We start from the raw sequence: 19,492 nt of genomic DNA, 5'->3' as shown, positions 1-19,492 counted from the left end.
CTTCTGTTCAGCAGGATTGCTCCCTCTCCTGGCAGCTCCCCCAGGAACCAGCCATGGCCACCAAGTGGCACAGCAGGCAAGCCTTTTTTTAAAAAAAAAAAAAAAAAAAAAAGGAGGAGAAGGGAAAGAAAAAAAATTTAAATTTTCTAGTAACCAGTGCTTTTGGCTCTGGGTTTCCTTACTATACACTGAGACAGCAATGTAGCAATTTACAGATTAGCCCCTAAGTCTCTTGATTTTGTCTAGAAAAAAATGAACAATTACGGTTCTTGGAGCTGAAATAATCTCAGACGATTTATTCTCAGCCTTTCCCAGCTCACTGGCTGAGGGCCGGCGTGGGGTTGAGTCTCATGAACCGACTTGGAAAAGCATGGCTGTGATCTGAGTGACTGCCCTGTGATTACGTGCCCGAGGCCAGCGCCAGGCGGACCCCAGAAGGAAGACCGGATGATCTAGACCGGGGGAGGGGCCGTGAGAGGGAAGCCGGGCCTGAGCGCGCCGCCCGCAGCCCTGCGGGGGCGGGGCAGCACCGCGAGCTGGGCGCGGGAGGGCGCCGCCTGTCGTCATGCCTGCTCAGGCTGTCCCGCAGCCAGTGACCATACCTTGGTGTCAAACAGGAATTTCTTAACCCGGCTGCTGTTCTGGTACTCCTCCAGGTCCAGGTCAATGGCTTCGTACGTTCTTTTCTCCTCTTCTGTGAGAGGAGCCACGTGGTCATAGATTCCGGGGATCAGGATGCGGCCGGACGAGTCCACCAGGCTGCCTGCGAGACACGCGTGGGGCAGAGCCAGGTGGGAGTTAACAGGTGTGCCGAGTCCCGGCCCTGGAGCGGAACGCCGGTGACTCTCCGGGGGTGGCAGAGGGCCTGTGCCCGGCCCTGGCCCCCCGGCAGAACCACGTGGCAGCAGCACACATCCCAGAGGTGATGGTGGGAGGGCAGGAGGAGGTTCTTTATCGCCCACCTTGTCCCGGAGGGAGGAGAGCACGTGTCAAGTGTGGAGTGACTCTCCTGCATTACCTGCAAGTTCTCAGCTAAACCTTCTACATCGTAAACAAGGCTCTTTTGTTTTTGTTTTATCGTATCCTGAGTTAAAAAGTAATGTGTTCATTAGAAAAAATTTTAAATATATACGTCTACGTATATACGTGCATGCCCGAGAAACTGGGAGTCCTCATTCCTTCTCAACTTCTCTCCCCTACGCACCCCGCAGGAATACAATACATACTCAACTTTAATTAAAAGCACTGCAGCCTTAAGGTCTAGTCCGTGAGCTACACATCATGACTACGCACAAAGCCTTCGCAGGGACTAAGCAGATACACCAACCTGCCATTTGTGAAAGGGGTTTGGGATTAACAGGGATGAGTCAAAAAATCCGCAGTATCTAGAAGAGCAGACGTTGAGATTGAGGAAACACTGCTCACTATCTTGAGAAAGTACTTGCAAAGAGCCAAAGCAGCCAGCAAGTAGACTAATAATAAAAATGACAGGAAATGTCTCCAGGGCAGCTAAATCCGCCCCCAGGCCATCCGGGGACTTTTATTCAAGTAAAGGCACTTCTTGAAAATTCGCACCACGTTCCTAGTGTGAGGAGAACCTGACGACGTCAGAAGGTTGCTGTGAAGCCCTGTATTTTCAGATCTTTCTGTGACTTCGGCAACTGCGAGGCCCGGGCAGCGGGCTCGGAGGGAACCGGTGTACCACACCTGGTTCCTGGGCACCTGCTGTGCTGCGGGCGCCACGCGAAGGCGGCACCTGACCCTGCAGAAGACCCCGCCTTCCCCCGCCAGGGCACGTCTCTGAGCACACAGGGTGAAGAACAAGTGTGACCCACTTGAGTGGCCCGACAGGTGGTTTGGCCTGTGTAGACACAAAGTAAACACCCACCAAAATCTACAGGCGTGCCAGACGCACGGCTTCCCAGCGCTTTGAGACGGTCACAGAAGGCAAAGCCCTGAGGTTTGAGGCTGTCAAGGCAGCAAAATGTGAAGAGAAGTCTTCCCCATTCTGGTTCTCAACCACATCCTCCGAGGTCCCCCTCCAGCTGCCCCGGGACCTCTCCCAGACCTCTAATTAATAAGATTACTACGATCCTGCCAGAAGCAGACAGGGACCCTCTTCAAGGGCTGTGACGCAGACAGGAGCAGCAGGACGGACAATTCCATCGGCTCCCCGCTCCACGGCAGAACATCGTCATGGAGTCGGTACCCTTCCGGAAGAACACCTCAGGATGTACGTGATCGTTTCACCTGCTGCGCCCAGTGTTTCACAGCTCGGGAAACACCACCATGCAACTACCATTTAAGAACAAATATTCATTATAAAGAATATATAGTATATACTCATTGTAAACTCAAAACAGAACTATACCCACACTTCAGGGATGTGTGTGCTGTGCAGACGATTCTGCTCTGCACGTCCTGAGTCCATTTGTGGAAAACGAGTCCTTCCCCAGAGCGCCCCCGCCGCTTTCTCATTTTCCACCTGAAACACAGTCCTCCGAAGGTGACGTGATTGCGGCCGCCGCCGCCCCGACCCGGAGCCCAGCCTCAGGAAATGCACAGGAGGCGGAGGGCGCCGCCTGTGGGAACTGCCCACAGGAAACGTGACTCTTGATCCCCGGGAGTCTTCAGGGAATTTTAATTTATAATAATATTGGCTTATGAAAATGCCCTGGGCCCAGGGATCTTTTCTGCTTTAGGGCTTTTAGGAGACAGCAGGGAGGGGGAGATGTTTGCAAAGAGATGCAGCAGGAGTGAGAGCTCCCCTCACCCCACCGTCTCCTGCCTCCTCAACACACTGCATCTGAAGCCTCTTTAAAGACGGGGAACTTACTGATTTCCCTCTGTATCCTCCGGTGGAGACTCTCAAGCCTTTTAGGTGGTTGGCACTTGATAACCATTTGTAACCTATTAGTAATCATGGTGGTTATCAGGATGGTTCAGATAAGGAACTTGAAGAACAGAGAGTTTAGAAGCCTTAGCACAAGGTCACACAGCAGTGGGAGAGCTGCCACCCAGATTTCGGGTTCCTGACTGATGTGCAGGGCACCTGTCAGCCTGCAGGGGGAGGGCAGGACAGAGCTCCCAGGACGTTGTAACCTGCAGTGGCCCTGAGCAGGAGTGCGAGTCAAGGTGCTACACGGGTTCCTACACAACAGCCCGGCGGGACAGCCTGCACAATTCCTGCTTGTCTTCTGATCAGTGCTGAAGCTCAACCCTCATGTATTTGCACAAAGCAGATGAAAACCACATACAGGACACAATCCAGAATCACTCAGTTATGGATTGATGACTTGATTTGTTTCAAAATTCAAAGAAAGTGAAACCATGTGCTTTTCATTCTGTTCCTGACGCTGATCTGGCTTTTCCTAGCAGAGCCATATGCATGTGTGGGGTTGAATGGAGCTCTATGCTGGGTGAGACCACACAGTCCACCAACACGCCATGCAGCAGTCATGCTGGGGGGCGGGGGGCGGGCTGAAATCCACTCCTACGGACTGACGACGCCATTCCCAGGGAGGGTGAGCTAGAGATTATCTTATCTCCCCCCCCACCGCAAAACATGTCAAGTTGCATGCTATCTGAATTCTTCTGGAAACAATTTAAACCCTTTAAAGAAAAATGGCTTGTTTTCTGTCTGACACTTTCAAGCATGGAAAATATTGTCCAAGAGTTGAATTTTAGGAAACTAGAAGTCTGTAGGAGAACAGATAGATGAGACAGGAAAGATAAATGGGTGGATGGATTTCCTTACGTAAGTCAGGCTGTGAAGGAACAAGAAGCTCCAGAAAAAAGACGACACTGATCACCCAGAAGCAACCTCCCCACAGGTCTCCCCTGGGCTGACTGCTCCCCTCCGAAGACAGCCCAGGCCCGGGGGATGCGAGCAGGAAGGGCCTGGGGAGAGCGGGGTCAACATTGGAAAAAGATTTTTGCTAATTGATCATACACACACACACACACACACACACACGAGTCCTGCCTGCATCCACCCAGCCACTACTGGAGGTCAAGGGCAGGGGCAACGGGCAAGCTTCCTGGCATCTCTGCGCACCTGGGACCACAGGGACCTGGAGGAAGGAAGCCAGGAGGCATGGGCAGATTTGGCACCAACTCTGGATACTTCTCCAGAAGGGTCTGGATGCTACTGTCCTCGAGTATGGCCAGGTGTGTCACAGCATCCAGTAAAAGAAAAGGGGGTGAACAGAGGAAGGGTTTCCGTCCATGGAGAGCAATGCCGGGACTTAATGAGCCTAAGGAAGGTTCAGCCCGGGGGCGGGGGCGGGGGGAGCTCAGAACATGGTTTTTCCTCTACTCTGCCCTTATTTGGGGCTGGCCTGGGAACCGAGGGGAGAGAGGCACTGAGTCAAACAGAACCACTTCAGCAGATTCCTTGATGCTTAAAAAGCGACATGAAAAGGCACGTTACCAAGGAGAGCGACCAGGTCTGCCATGGGTTCGTTGAGGATCCCACCGAAGGTTCCCGAGTGAAAATCTTGATCCCTGCATTTCACCTGCAAGAAGGTAAAAGAGAAGACAGCTGCTCACGGCCGCGGCAGCTTTAGCGATGGCTTGCACCTGGCGGAAGACACGCCCCAGGTGCCCCTCAGGACTCAGGTGGGTCTCCTGACGACATCATTTCTATTTCTGTCACACACCTTGGAGTGGCTGCCCCTCCCAAGTCTTCATTTCCCACTGAACTCCCTGAAACCGACTTCAGCCCCCAGCCATCCCGACACGGCTGTATCCAAACCACCAGCCCCTTCCCGGCCAGACTGCTGGCGCCTGTGTGCTCGTCTCCCCCCGGTTTCACCCCAGCTCTTGCTTGGCCTTCCTTCAGAAAAGTTCTCCAAGAAACTTCCTTCCCTGTATTCTTGTCTTGGCTGCAGGACAATTCTATATATGTCTCCTCTAAGATGTGCTTTTCTGTCTTTTCATCCCACAGCTTAATCCTTGGATCATCCTTTATACACGGCGCTTCGAGACTCGCCTGACTTCACTTACTCCCTCCAAACCCTGAAACGTTCGCCCCCGTGGCACCTGCATCTCCAGGCAGCTAGCTCTGAGGGCAGAGGCGGTCCTGCACCGCCCGGAACCCAGCAGCAACATGTCTGGCCCACAGAACGGTTTTCCTGATGCAGGAGCATCTCCACTTTTCTATCTCACTTGATTCTCGCAGCCGCGGGGCAGTGGGGGGGCTCGTGTCACCACCGCCCCCACTGCTGTGAGGGAAAAACAGACAGAGCGGCTAAAGGCCAACAGTTACCGGGGAGGACTTTCTGGTTCTGAGCTGCGTGCTCCACCGCAGGCCGTCTGCAGTCACAGGGCAGGACAAGGACCTGAGGCTGACACCTGGGGTGGGGGGTGGGGGTGGGGCTCCCCTTACAGGTAAGGAAACAGGCTCAGAGCTGAAGGTGCCCGCACAAGGCCGCGCATCATATGAGCCAGAACTCGGTGCCGGCCTGTCCGTCCAAGACGCGCAGGCAGAGCAGGCAACGTGGGTCACAGCATCCCAGCCTGATGGGGCAGCCAGTCCCTTCCCCCAGCGCTGCCGCCCCTGCCCCCATGTTCCACAGCCGTAGTTCCTAAGTTTTTTGGTTTGTGCGTCACAAACCCCTCTGAATCTTCCAGAAGAATGCACAAAGCACATGCGTTCACAGTTGGGGGGGCTTCATGAACTCCCCCAGTCCCGAGACCCCGTGATGCCCTCGGCCCTGCACCCAGGTGGGCGTCTGCTCTCGGGAGAGCTCTCTCACCCCCAGTGAGACCCCAGCCCGGACCCTCACTCCACACGGAGGCTGTTTGCGAACACATACCTCCACGGAGAAGTAGCTGTTCCCTCGGGTGCCATAAGTGAGCGCCGGCTTTGTCCGGCTGAGCCACAGGTTATCCGAAATCACGACGTAGTCTACGCTGGAAAAGAACCCAGCCTTTTCTTTCTGGACAAGTTCCTCCAGGGCAAGGGAGCCGGCCTCTTCCATCCCTTCAATGACGAATTTGATGTTCACAGGGAGATCCTGGGTTAACAACGGAGCCAACCATTCCATCAAAAAAAGTGGACAACTTGCCCTTTGACCTTTGAAGATCCAGGATTAGGTTGTATGTAACATAAACACGTTAAATTATTACGTACACTCCCATCAGCTCTGTTTACAGTGAAGGAGTTTTAAGCAAGGTTGTGAAAGACAATTCAAGGTAATGGCAGTGACCCATCAATTTAATCAATTTAATGCTGATAAAGGATCTAGGGAGGGAATTCCTAAAGAAAAGCAGGGTCCACAGGACAGAGTTCCGTTCAGCCCCTGCAGAGGCCCTCTGCCCCTTTTCCCCAAAAGGAATTTTTCTAGAAAGGTTACTCAATTACAAATCTCTTTTCTGCCCTCATAATTCTGAGCATGATAAATGAGAACTCTTTTCCTTTGAAAGGCTGTCTAATGTTTAAGCCTCAGGATAATTTTTATTTCAAGTATCTGTTATTTTTCAGCTATGAGTTCAATCTGCCTTTTAACTTATTCAAAGGCTTTGATCTCGCAGCAAAATGGAACTGGAGTTTTTCTCTAGTTAATATTAGGGCACTGAATAGCTCCTTTAAAATTTTTACAATGTGCCTTTCCCCCGTTTGGTTTTGATCTTCTATCTTTATAATTTATAACTTCATATCTTGTGAGCCACACGAAGAAGTGAGGTCGATGGCTTTTCCCGGAGCATGAGGCGTGTGAGGGGACGTGGGGGGGGCCCTAAAAATGATTCTGTGCAGACAAGGCAGCACAAACATACTAATTAGTTCTAATGAGTGGGACTGACTTGCTCAGATTAGCAAAGGCAGGATGAGTGGAGGATTATGCACTAGAAGTGACCTTCCGGCATTCAGTTAGTTACAGGCATTTGGGGATAATGATTTGTTCAATGTATTCCTCGAATACATTTCTGTGTGTCTCAGGAAGTTAAGCTAAAGTTCTGAGATCGTAATATTTGAAAGCTCCTTATTAACATTTAACTAGAACACAATTGCTGAGAAGTAGTTGGAAAGCCTAAGAAGTTTCTGGCAAACCATGATGAACAAAAGACAAGCCGAGAGCTGCTCAGCATTGCAGGGGGATGGTGGGCGGGGGGGGGGGGCAGGCCTGGGTCTTGGTCTCTGCTCTGTCCCTCAACACCCAAGGGGCCCCAGGACCTGCCATTTCACCTCTTGGGAGCCCACCACTCTGTCTGTTCGAGATGCGTGTTAATATTTGATAATCCAGTGAGTCCACGTATGTTTAAGAGAGGATGGGAGGGCAGGAGGGAACAGGAAAGAAACCAGGGTTTATAAAGGGCCCAGGGCTCGCAGGCCCCCGAGGCCCCGAAGTTACTCATGTAACTTCGCCTGCTCCACTCAGCAGGCCTGGAGGGAGAAAGGATACTCCCAGCTCACAGATGGGGGTGTGAGGCCCGGGGAGATGAAATGATTTGTCTAAGAGCAGTGAATAGTTCTTATGTCTTGTTTGTGATTATGGAAGCTTCAGAGTTGAAACTTGAAAAACAAAGCAGATTTTGACCTGTCTATAGGAACTTTCTTATAAATATCGCTTTTCTCTTCCTAAGAAAGGAGGACAGAAAACGAGAGAGACAGAGACAAGGAAGGAGGCAGTGAGGGAAGGAGGGAGGAAGGAGAAAGAAAGAGAAGAGAGAGAGTCAAGGAGAGAGAGACCAAGGCCGAGGGCTTATTTAGGGGAGCCCCATGGACCAGAGGACGACTCTGCAGTGGTCAACACGGCCCGGCCAGAAGCACGCCCTGACTCATTGGGCTTGTCTTCCTCAGAGAGATAAAGCAGTTAAGTGGAGAGCAGTCAAACCCCTCTTCTGCTTGCATCTCAGAAGATTAAGTCAGCAAAGAGAAGACCTTAACATCTGATGAAATTGCTTCCATTAGCCTCCCCCCCAAAAAACAACAACAACAACAGCAAAAACCCAGGACTTGCTGGATCAACAGGGTCTCGAAGAAGCACCGTCGGAGATCTAAGCCCGGGGCAGAGCTGGGCCGCCCCACGTGGCCTCGTGTTTCTCCTGCGGGGACAGCAGACTGGCCCCCACTCTACAGTCGTTCCTGAGCAGGCTAGATGGGGACCAGCACAGCCGACCCAACCTCCTAGTCCTCTGTCCTGGAAGGGGAGCCGCTGCGGACCAGGGGTGTGGATGGCGGGTGAGGGTTTGCTCTGTGGCTGCTGGGACTCCCCTTTCTGTCCACAAACCCAACAAATTTCCAGTGTCCCAAAGTGCTTACTTCAGTTCAGCCATGTGAGTAAGACGAGGGAAAGGCAGGCAGGCAGGCTGCACATTTGTAAGGTTACCCCACAAACACCCCAGGTCACAGGGTTCCATGGAGCCCAGACGGGGACGGGCCGCGTTTCCTTCTTGGGATGTCCCAGTGCCTGCAGAGCCAGCACGAGCCTCCTTCTCACTGTAATACCGCAGTGAGCGGCGTTTACATTCGCTGCATCTGAACGTCTGGGTAAAACACCAATCCTGTGACTTAAACAGTGCTGACGTCAGCCTTCCCCTTCCAAACTGCACTTTGAGGAACATTTGACAATGGACACCCCTAAGCTGGGTCTCAGCAAAAGAGAAGCTCTGGCTCAAAGGGCCCTGAGGGAACTTCTAGACCATCGAGGCCATCTCAGGGGGCCCCAGGAGACCCCAGGGCAATGGAGCAGGTCCAGTGTGAGCTCGAACAGGACCAACATCCTCCAGGCCAGGACCATGGAGACCTGACCTTCCAGCCCCAGGACCCCTCCCTGTGCACCACCATCACCATCACCACCATCACCACCATCACCATCATCACCACCGTCATCACCACCATCATCACCATCATCACCATCACCACCATCATCTCCATCATCATCACCACCATCACCACCATCATCACCATTGTCATCACCATCATCACCATCACCACCATCATCTCCATCATCATCACCACCATCACCACCATCATCACCATCACCATCATCACAACCATCATCGTCATCTCCATCACCACCATCATCACCATCACCATCATCACAACCATCATCGTCATCACCGTCATCACCACCATCACCACCACCATCACCGTTATCATCTTTGTTCCGAAGCACAGCTGGCACCCACCTCGTCCAGGGCTCTGAATGTGCTCACGGCATTGATCCACGCTAAAACAGGGCCTTTGTTGTCTGTCGTTCCTCGGCCATAAAGTTTTCCTTTAAAAATGGGGGAAGAATTTTTCAGAAAAGTCTGCCAAGGAGCATAACTCAAAAACAGGTAGTTTTATGGGGAATCATTTAAATGGTGCTATTTTTCCAGGCACAAATCTTGCTCTGAAATCACAAAGTATTATTTATTATGTACAGAGCGCCAGCAGCTAGTCAGATGAGCTAGTTTGAAATGTACAGATCCATCTGGCCTTCATAGTAATCAGCTATTTTATCCAAGTTCATTGAAAAAGATTGGAGGATCTGTTGTGGAATGTCCTATCACATAGCCTCACACTTTGAGATTTTACAATTAGCAGAAGAATGAAAAAAGGGTATGTGTGTCTCCATTAACCTTTCTTCTTCTTGTCTTTATAAAATATAATTACATTTGGTGTTTTTTAAAAAGGCAAATGTGTGACCTACACAACTGTTTTCCTTGAAACCCAAGAGCTCCCACCCTGGGGACTTAATTCACCCAGGGGCACAAAGGTTCATAGTTTCTTTCACAAATGAAAGAAAACTAGCTTAATTGAATAGACCACGAGGACAGCGTGTTCCTAACAGCAACAGTTAAGACTTGGGTCCAGGGTGGAGGCACGTCTCAAATTCGGAAGCCTGGAGGGCAGAACTTCACCCGCAGAGGAACCAGCACGAGGTGTCACTGACCGTCCACTTCCGTCAGCGTGTAAGGGTCCGTGAGCCACCCGTCTTCCCGTCTGGCTGGCTGCACGTCCAAGTGGCCGTAGAAGCACACAGTGGGTTTCTTGGGATCGTTCCCCAGTTCAGCCAGGATGATGGGAGGTACTGGGAGGGTCTGACCGTCAGGCAGCTGCAGAAGGAAAACGGATTACATTAAAACCAAAAAAATCCATTTAGCTCTTCCAGAAAATCCAAAGCCATGACATTGGGGTCTGTTTCTATCCCTGGGTCCTTGGAGAACCCACATAACTTTTCTGATCATCACTTTCTCCAGCTCTAAAATGGGTCCCATGAGAGATTTTCAATTGGACAACTAGAAATGAAGTACTTCCTTAGATACACACGGACAAGGAGTGGACTTAATTGAACGTGCTCCTCAGTACGACTCACAGCCAACTAGCTTCAACAGGTGGACACAGTCCTGGAAAACGCAGACTATTCCGACTTGTCAGCCCTCAGCAGGCAAAGCCAGGAGGTTGGACTAAAGATCCACTTGCTCCCGAGGGACAGCAATAAGCCTGGACGCTGGTGAGGGGCTGGGTCCGCTGAGAAGAAGGCATTTGAATTTAAGGGAAAGGGCCATTTGGGAGAAATCTGAAGCATGTGGGAGGATGTGACTAGCACAGGTGGGGGGGATTCACGAAGCACCCCGCTCCCCCCAGCCCCGACGCGATTAAGAAGTCAACGCTACAGTCTCCTTTGGGATGGAGAGGAATTTGTCACCCTTGCTGGGAAGCAGGATTACAGGGGCATTTTGGCCAAGCATCAGGGCAACCTCCTGTCTCGCCACCACGCAGGGAAGCGCGGTCCAAGCCCAGGGAGTGCGGCCCGGAGGCGGGAGGGGCCGGCAGACCTGCTGAGAGCTCGTGTCCACGGAGTCCACGCTGGCTCCCAGGCGCCACAGCTGGTCCGCAGCCAGGGCCACCATCCTGAGGAGCTCCCGTCGGAAGTGGGGCACCGGCTGAACTGAGTCGCTCTCAATTGCCACCCACTCCTTAAGTGTCTGGGAGGAGAGGCGGCAAGGTGGTTAGCACGGTGTGGGGGTATCCGCATCCACCCTGGTGGGGGCACACCTCACCACGTCACCAGCACCCTTTGTTGGACACGGAGACTGAGGTGGCAAACGTGACATTCCGAGTACTTGGCAGACGAGCTGGAGGTGTCATCAAGAGCCCAGAGGCCAAGGACTCTGGTTAGTGAAGGACAGGGTGGGACAGCTGGTGGAAGGCTGCCCCCTGAAACCTGGGGCTGTGGCCCTCGACCCCACCAGGCTCACACAGAAGGGCCCGTCCCGACCACCCTCTGTGGTTTCTGAGACCTGAGAGCAAGCTGGCCACCCCCCGGGGCCCTGGCTTCCCACAAGTGCCCTTGCAGGTCACTCTGACTCAAGCCCAAGGTGGCCTCAGCCGGCTGCAGGCCCCCCCAGGCGCCCTGTGCATTTCCATTTTGTGGTCCGCCCCCCTCACTGCACCTGCGGGATCCAGGAGGCAGTGCAACCCCGGGCTTAAACTCAGGGCTGGGCAGGCAGACTGAGTTCTTAGTCTGGTTACATTACAGGTGGGTGACTCTGAGTATGTCCCTCGAGTCTCTCAGCCTCAGGCTTCTCAGCTGTACAAGGAGAGTGACGGCCCCCAGCCGCAGACGCTGGTGAGTGACGCTGAGGCCCGGCAGCAGATGTGTATTTTGGTCTTTCGCCCCAGCTCTTGGCCGGAGCTCCTAAAATGTTTATAATTTCCTAAGCGATAAGGTGCTCAGAGCATCTCATGTCCTAACATTTGGTCTCTGACCCCAGTTCCTGACACAGAGTTCCAGATGCCCTTGGTGTTTCCTGGGTGAAAGGAGAGGGTTTCTGTTCCAGCGAGGGAACCTGGATGGGCTCCCTAGGGGGGCTCGTCACCAGAGAGACCAAGCCATCATTAGAAGCGGGAACTTTCAGTCCCAGCCCCCAGCCTCCGGGGAGGGGAGACGGACTAGAGGTTGAGTTAAGAATGGCTGAGGCCTCCGCACCTCATACTGGGTTGCGGGAGCTTCTGGGCTGGTGAGGCCCCCCGGGGCTGGGCCGGGAGGGTGGGCACCCCCACCCCCAGGACAGAAGCTCCTGCCTCGGGCAAATGGACGTAAGCATCTCCCTGAGTTCCGCGAGCTGTTCTGGCAGATGAACCTGAGCAGGGCTTACGAGAGCCCCTGATTTGCAGCTGAGGTGGGCAGAAGTGTGGGCGGCCTGGGGACCCGCTGCTTGTGGTTGGGTCTGCAGTCGGCGTGGGGTGAGGGTGCGGCTGACTCCAGGGAGACAGAGTCAGAAGGGAGTCAGAACGCAGAATGCCCAGGCGGGGTCCACAGGGAGCCGGAGAACTGCTCGTGCGGAAAACCCACACCCCTGGTCATAGGAGCCAGCGGAGCCGCAGAGGAGGCACGGCTTCCCTCCGTGAGGGTGGGATGAGAGGAAGTGCAGGAGGTCCAGCCCGGGGCCTCGCCCTGGCGGGTGTCTGATAAAGGCCAGCGAATATGGAACGATGAGTAGTAATCTTCCCAGCCTGGGGCCCTTCTTAGCCGCTTGGATAGGGATCGCCATAGTTTTTATTAAAAAACACACGTGTCACCTCGGACTCTACTTCCAGCTGAGTCTGATTCCTGTCCTGGTTGTAGCACTTTGATTTTGATTATAAAGAAGTGTAAAGGGGGAGGGTGTAGCTCAGTGGCAGAGCGCATGCCTAGCATGCACAAGGTCCTGGAGTCAATCCCCAGTCCCTCCAGTAAATAAATAAATTATTTAATTTATTTAGTTAATAAATAAATAAATAAATTACTTCCCCCCCAAAAAAATTTTAAAAGACAATACAAAAAAATTGTATTTAACCTTAAGGAGTCTTGTGTTTTTACATTTTTTAAACTAGAATTTATAGGGTGAATGCTGCCAAGTTATCACTAAATTTGATGGATTGGGTGGATCTGAGCAAGCTGCAGAGAGGAAGGTTTTGGCTGGGAGGCCCAAACCGGCACAAGCTCCCATCACACACTTTTTCTCTCCCCCCTACAAACTGCAACCTACACTGGCAGCCCCAGCCAGGTTTCGAAAGCCCACGAGGCATTTACATCAAGTCAGCATCCCCCATGAGGAAGGATCCCATGAAGGTCCACCTTAGGAACAGCAGCCTGAACTTTGTGCTTCTGCACGAACCACGGGGCTTTCACGCCTACTTGCGCGGCATTCCTAATATCGGTCAGTTGATCCAAGAAACATACACTGAACACACATCCTGTGCCGGACACGGTGTGGAGGACTCGAGGTCCAGAGTCAGTGGGACCTTAGGGAGGTCCTGGGCGGTGATGGCCAACGGATGGAGGAGAGGGACCTACCAGTTGAGGCGGCAGGTAGAACACTCCCCACTCCTTTCTGCCCCCACCCCCCAAATGCCCAGACTGCGTGCAGATCACACGTGGTGAGTAAGGATGAAGAAGCAGAGAAGCATACAGGAGGTGAAGGACATATTGCACACAGGCTACAAAATGAGCAGCGTTGATACCGGACTTGGCGGAACTCTGGACCTGAAGCGCGCGGCAGCAGGTGGAACCACTCCGGATGTAACGGGAGGCTGTGTCTCAGCCAGGTCCGCAGGTGGAGAGAGCCCCCGCCAGGGCCCCTCTGAATGGGAGGCTGGGCCATGTGATGGTGGGTCCAGAGCAAAGGTGAGCTCAGCGGAGCTGGTTGGTCATCGCTAAACAGGCATGCCTACACCAACTGTGCCAGGCCTGCCCTCCTTAGGAGGACTGGCCGGGAGGGATCGCTTACCTAAACCTAACCGATCCTTACTATTTTAATTCAACGAGGAGTCACAGGCATTTACATGGAATTAAGTTGTCAGGCAAAAAAAAAAATCCACATCTCCCAGAAAATAACCATCCTCCCAGGTTCCCGAAGAGCCACCCAAGTGTTCTGTGTGTGTGGAGTCTCTTACCTGCACAAACTCGTCCTGATGGAGATCGATGTACCGGAAGACCCTCTCCAACAGCCCGGTGGGCGGCGAGGACGGTGCGAACATGCCTCCGTCCAGCAGCAGCAGGAAAGCAAGCAGAGATGACGCCTGTTGGCGGGCGACAAGGGCAACTTAAAGTAAGGATCAGGTTCTGGACTTTCAACCCTTCAAATAGTTCAAGAAAGTTAATGTTATCCAACACAGCTGCTGCCAGGCTTTTGAACTAAAATAACACAAAGTAGTAGAATGAGAAATATATTCTTTCCCTCTATCTTTACCCAAACACTTCATTTGCGATGCTGAAGAACATTAATAAGACAGAAACCAAGTTAACAAGCTTGCCTTTGAACAAAGTTCTGCAGGTTTTTCCTGTGACACAATCTCTCCTGTAAAGCTAAGTCGGCGCCCTGCACCAGGTGTTAATGAGTTGGGGGTTCTTTTTAGGTGATGAGAATGCACTAGGGTTGACTGTGGCCATGACTGCGATTCAACTAAAAATCATTGAATTGCACACTTCTGGTGGGTGGATTGTAAAGGAAAGTGAATTGTACTGCAGTTCAGTTGTTATAAAAAATAACCATCAGAAACATAAGCACTCGTCCAACAATATAAACATACCACTAAGTGTGAGAAAGGTCCATAAAGGAAGCTAAGTTGTGGGTAAAAGCAGGGTCCACGTGAGCCATGCTCTTTCGTGGATGGATGAAGCACAGCGTCCAGCAGGTGGCGCCTGTGAGCTGTTCAGCATCTCCCTCGGCCTCCTCCACTGCTTCCAAGCTCGGCTTGGGACAGGAGTGAGGCGGGATCCAGCTGAGCTGGGTCTGGCAGAGCCGAGAGCTGGGGACCCAGTGAACCAGGGGGAAATGTCCCCAGCAGACCCATGGCGGCAGGACAGTGAGGCTCTTGGAAGTGGAACAGGTTATTTGCAGCCGATCCATCTAAATTAATATTTGAACTGTATTTTAATTCATTCAGTTTCCATTAAAAATTATTTGGTGCTCTTCTCCACTGAGATTAAAAAAAGAAACTTTGAAGAAGAAAAGGAAGCCACAGGAGAGAAAGGAGAACAGTGACTGTGAGGACGGAGAGTAGTTGGGGTTTCGGGAACTCCCTTCCTGGGGCGGGGATCCTGAGGACAGAGCTTCCTTCCGGGTTGTTTCTGGAGCTGTGGCCCTGACCACAGGGCCTGCACCACCGCACCTCTCAGCCCCGGGGCCCTTCCTGCCCAACATCTCCCTTCCTATCTGCAGATGGAGCACTGTTGTCCACACTGTTAGGCCCGCAGAGACCGACTGTGGGCGCTAATCCTGCCTTTAAGACCTCGGGTGGGACCCCTGGGCTGCATCTGAGTCTCCAGTGTTCCTCACCTTTCTATCTTCTTGTGTTACAGTCATGCTCGACCTGAACGAATCACTCAGCAAAACCTCGGGGATTTAGAAAGGGTGTTTGTGGCTTGGCCTTCCCAGGAGGAGCAGTTGCTGGAGGAGGCAGGGTGAAGATGAGGGTCAGGGGCAGAGCCGGGAGCCTGGGTCTTATTGTCTTCTTGGCGGGGCAGGTGGCCCAGCCCTGGGACCTCACGCAGGAAACCCTGCTTGCTCCGAAGGCTCCTGTTCATTCCAGAGGCTTGTTCTTAGGTCAGGGACAGAAGTTCCAGGTGCCCCTGTGCTGAGTCTTATTCAAATACTTTAAGACTTCTCAAAGCCACGTCCCCACCTCTGTGGTGGGACCATCCCCCACTCTGTCATCTGAGCTTCCCTTCCTCAAAGCCTCGCCCCCACAGGACGCAGGCCCTACTCACTGTCCCCTCCCCTCTCTCCCAGCTCCAGCCGACGATGGGGGGAAGTTCCATGGTCTGTGTGCTTAGCTGACAGCAGCCCTGAAGTCCCCAGGGGCTGCCTTAACCAGTGACACTTCTGTCTCCTGTCACGAAAACAGAAGGCACCTCAAACGGAGGCTGGGATGGGTGAGCTGTTGCTAAAACCACTCCTGCCCCGTTTGCTGTTGCTAGTCTCTGAGGTTGCATGGAATAAAGAAGAGAAAACAAAAGCGTTCTCACCTCCCACCTGACGCAGCCTGAGGGTGGCCGAGGGTGGCTGCCCTGTGCACACAGGGCCCATCAGCCACACCCTCTTCCGCTTGTAAGAACCTTGAGTGTGGGGGCCAACCTGGATGCCAGGAGTTCTACTTACCAAGTCACCCAGAGCCCCGTGCGACTGCTTTACGGAGGTCGCTCTGCCCGTGTCTGCTTTGATGAATTTTATAATACAGGAAAAATGCTCTATTAGGCCAATAGTTGATCTCACCATGAAAGGATTAAAAGTAAAAATTTCAAATCAAGAAACAGGCTTTTCTGGATGGTGTTAATTCCCCTGCAAGTGCTGAACTCAGCCAAGTGAATTTCCTGCAGAGATGAGCGAAGTGGGGCTGAGTCCCTGGAGGGCCAGCCGGTGAGGGCGTGGCTCTCAGAGGGGAGCCTGGATACACTCCAGGGTGAAGAAAGCCGTTTCAAGGCGCGGCATTCCCGAGAAAGTCCCAGGGACTGCCGGGTTCTCCACCCTCCTCGAGTCTCTCTTAATTAGGTCTTTGATTACTTAAGAAAACTGAGTCTTCTCAATATTAAAAGAACCAAAGTCTTTTTACAGCTGTAACTTTCTGCACATGCCTTTGAAATCTTTTAATTGTCACTCTGGTTATAGAGCTAAGTATTTTTGCAAACTTCTCAAAGTCAGATTTCAAATAAAGTCTTTCTGACCTGGAACCAATTTTGTGGTATTTCCAGAGGGCCCCGGAACATATCAAAGATTTGCTCCCTCTCCTTATACAAATAGTGCTATGGAAGTAATTAGGCTTATTTCATGTGTTAAATTACATGAGGCATTGCCAAAGCAGTGATGTTTAACCTTTCTGTAGGTCACATTTGTATGTGTATATGTTACTAGTAAGTATTTCAAAAGTTGCATAAAATTCCTAGAAACCTGTCAAAGTCCTTATTGTCCATGTAATCCATAACTCTGATTTTTACCTTAAAAATTTTTTTAAAGTTGTATGCCTCAGAAATAACCAAATTTCCTTTTCAACTGAGTCATTTTTATGCATGTCCTTTATTTATTTGGTGGGGGGAGGTAATTAGGTTTATTTGTTTATTTATTCTTAGGGGAGGCACTGGGGATTGAACCCAGGACCTCATGCACGCTAAACATGTGCTCTAACCACTTGAGCTATACCCTCCCCTCCTCAACTGGGTCATTTTTAAAAATGAGCTCTCACCATATCTTTAATCATGGCTATTAAATGTCTTTTGTCATTCACAAACAATTATTGCTTTATTCTGATTCTTCTCTGAAAACATTTATAATCAGCCGCAGACAAGAATGCTCCATAATGACATCATTTGGACAATTTTGAGACCATGCCACTGGACTGAGGATTTCTAAAACTAATGAACATGCTGGTGGTTTCACAGAACTTCTAACCCAAGATTAAGCAAAACAAAAATCATTAAATGAGACTGAGTGAAATGATGAGAATGATTATCATTCTTAGGAGTTTTTGTTAGAAATACTATTGATTCTTTAATGTTGTATTTCTAGATTTAAGGGACTCTTTTTCTCCCTTAAGCTATCTGTAACTTACAGTAATCTGACAAATTGTATCTTTGTCAACAGAACTGAACATTTATGTTTTTCTCCTTCCTACCTCCAGAATTTATAAACTCTAATTGACTGCTCTTATTTTCATGACAATTTAATTCATATACACACACACGTTTAAGTTAAAGAAGAATCTATTCTCCATATAACAGGAGAAAATTAAAAACACTGGTTTATTACCAAGGCCTTCACTGAAATGCCATGTTTGAAAATGATGTGCAAAGAATCCATGTGGCCAGAAGTATTAAGGAACTAAAATTGACTTTATTGTACCCTGAAAAAAACCAGACTGGTGCCTTGCTTACAGAGTTCCCACCTTACAGGTGAGTATGGAAGGGCACTTTCTGGCAGACCCAGGAATCTTTAGATACACTGGGGGCCTCAGAAAAGAGGAATTCACCCAAATCTTAGGTACTGCAGGTGAAGTCTGATGGCGAGTGTTTGGCTTGGCTTCCTAGCCTTGAGAAGCTTTTACAAGTCAATCTGAGATTCTTTGTTGAAAGTTCCAGTAAAGCACACTTAAGAGCCTAGATGATCAATCCATACTCTGGCTGCATGTACGTAAATAATCAGGCCAAGTGTAATAAGACTAGACTTATAAACAAATTGGTCTTACTGTGATTATATTTGATAGTGATTGTAGAGAGAAAATTATGTTTCAGTAAAAAACTGTAGCGCATCCATTATCAGATCCAAACCCTACTCACTGTCTTTGAGGTTTTGTTATCCACCTGCAAATTGGATTGGATCCTGAATTCTTCTAGTTTCCTCTAATATCGGTCTATAACTCTCTAAACTAACATTTCCAATTATCTCCTACCCTTCTACCTTGGAGGCACCAGGAGAACTAAAAGCGTCCTTTTCCCGAAGCCCTACAAACTGAAGCTGCATCACTTGCTATAAACTTCAGAGAAACCACCAGGGTGGAGCACGTCTGGACCACTCTCTGGCCGTCTGCTGGGTGGGCCACTCAGAAAATTCACCAGGACACCCAACGCCATCACCAGAGTCATTCAAGCTAAAACCAGAAAATCTGTCAGAACTGCCCTCACTCCACCATCTGAGTCCTCTGGACTCAAAATGGAATTGTAGTTTGCTCTAATCATTAACCTTTCTTTTTGTTTCCGTAGAAACGCTTCCTATTAAATGCCTCACTGCTTGCACCACAGGGAGCCCTAAGTGAGACACAGGTAGAGTTGTCGTTGCTTAGGGACAGGGCAGGGTAAGGCAATAGGGGAGTAACCGCTAAGGGGCACGGGGCTTCTTTCCGAGGAGATGAAAATATCCTAAAATACACTATGGTGATCGCCACATATTTCTGCGAATACTAAAAAATCACTGAATTACATGCTTTAAAAATGCAAATTCCTCAAAACCATTCACACCAATGTTCTGGGAAGGGGGAGGAGCGGAGTTCAGAGTTTAGTGAGAAAGGCAACAAGTTGTACCTGGATGTGCAGAGTTCTCCACACCACGCTCTGGGTGGTACCTTACGTTCAGCAGCTAGAAGCTCTGCTCAGATAAGAACGTTGCTTTTCATGGGAAGAGAAAGCGAGCACGGCGAAGTGTGCTGTTGAACGTCTGGTTCACGCCGTCTGCCGGGGTCTTGCGTCCACACCCCAGACCCCAGCGCTCACTGAGCGGAAATGCGTCCCAGGCACGTAGGACGCGCTGGGAAAGAACGCTGTTTCATTATCTGCTGGAACGTGCAGCCGCCCAAAGCGGACTGATAAGGTACTTTCAAATGCCACATGGCTCGGGCTGAGACGGGGAGCCTCTGAGAACACTTCTAAGCACGGGCAGGGACCTGCTCTGTTCACCTGGTCCACCAGCGCGGCACGGAAGGCCGTGCTCTGCTCCCCTAGACTCTGGACGGCCGAGGGTCTACTCACCATCCTTCCTAGTTTGGGATCCACTGGGCTGCAGTTCTGGGGCCTCCAGCAACTTCCCT

At 51.0% G+C, this 19,492-nt stretch overlaps 1 protein-coding gene across 3 annotated transcripts in view; it reads right to left on the bottom strand.

The window, feature by feature from the left end:
* Positions 1-19,492, bottom strand: part of CNDP1 (carnosine dipeptidase 1) — a 24,612-nt gene extending 5,120 nt beyond the window's left edge. Inside the window, exons 1-8 of one of the 3 annotated variants that reach the window (XR_010378205.1) lie at positions 16,081-16,292; positions 13,874-13,999; positions 10,771-10,920; positions 9,885-10,047; positions 9,136-9,224; positions 5,820-6,020; positions 4,433-4,517; positions 603-763 (exon numbers count right to left, since the gene is read on the bottom strand). Coding sequence is in view for 2 of the 3 variants with exons in the window: in XM_010998853.3 (XP_010997155.2) it covers positions 603-763; positions 4,433-4,517; positions 5,820-6,020; positions 9,136-9,224; positions 9,885-10,047; positions 10,771-10,920; positions 13,874-13,999; positions 16,081-16,197 (1,092 nt within the window). In the remaining variant the exon portion in view is untranslated. Of the gene's footprint in view, positions 1-602; positions 764-4,432; positions 4,518-5,819; positions 6,021-9,135; positions 9,225-9,884; positions 10,048-10,770; positions 10,921-13,873; positions 14,000-16,080; positions 16,293-19,433 lie in introns of those variants that run through there. The other 2 variants (XM_010998845.3, XM_010998853.3) reach the window with 2 other exon arrangements.

The sequence above is a fragment of the Camelus dromedarius genome, chromosome 28, assembly GCF_036321535.1.
Source record: "Camelus dromedarius isolate mCamDro1 chromosome 28, mCamDro1.pat, whole genome shotgun sequence".
Lineage (NCBI taxonomy): Eukaryota > Metazoa > Chordata > Mammalia > Artiodactyla > Camelidae > Camelus > Camelus dromedarius.
The sequence above is the reverse complement of the archived record's forward strand: the minus strand, read 5'-3'. Positions and strand labels throughout refer to the sequence as shown.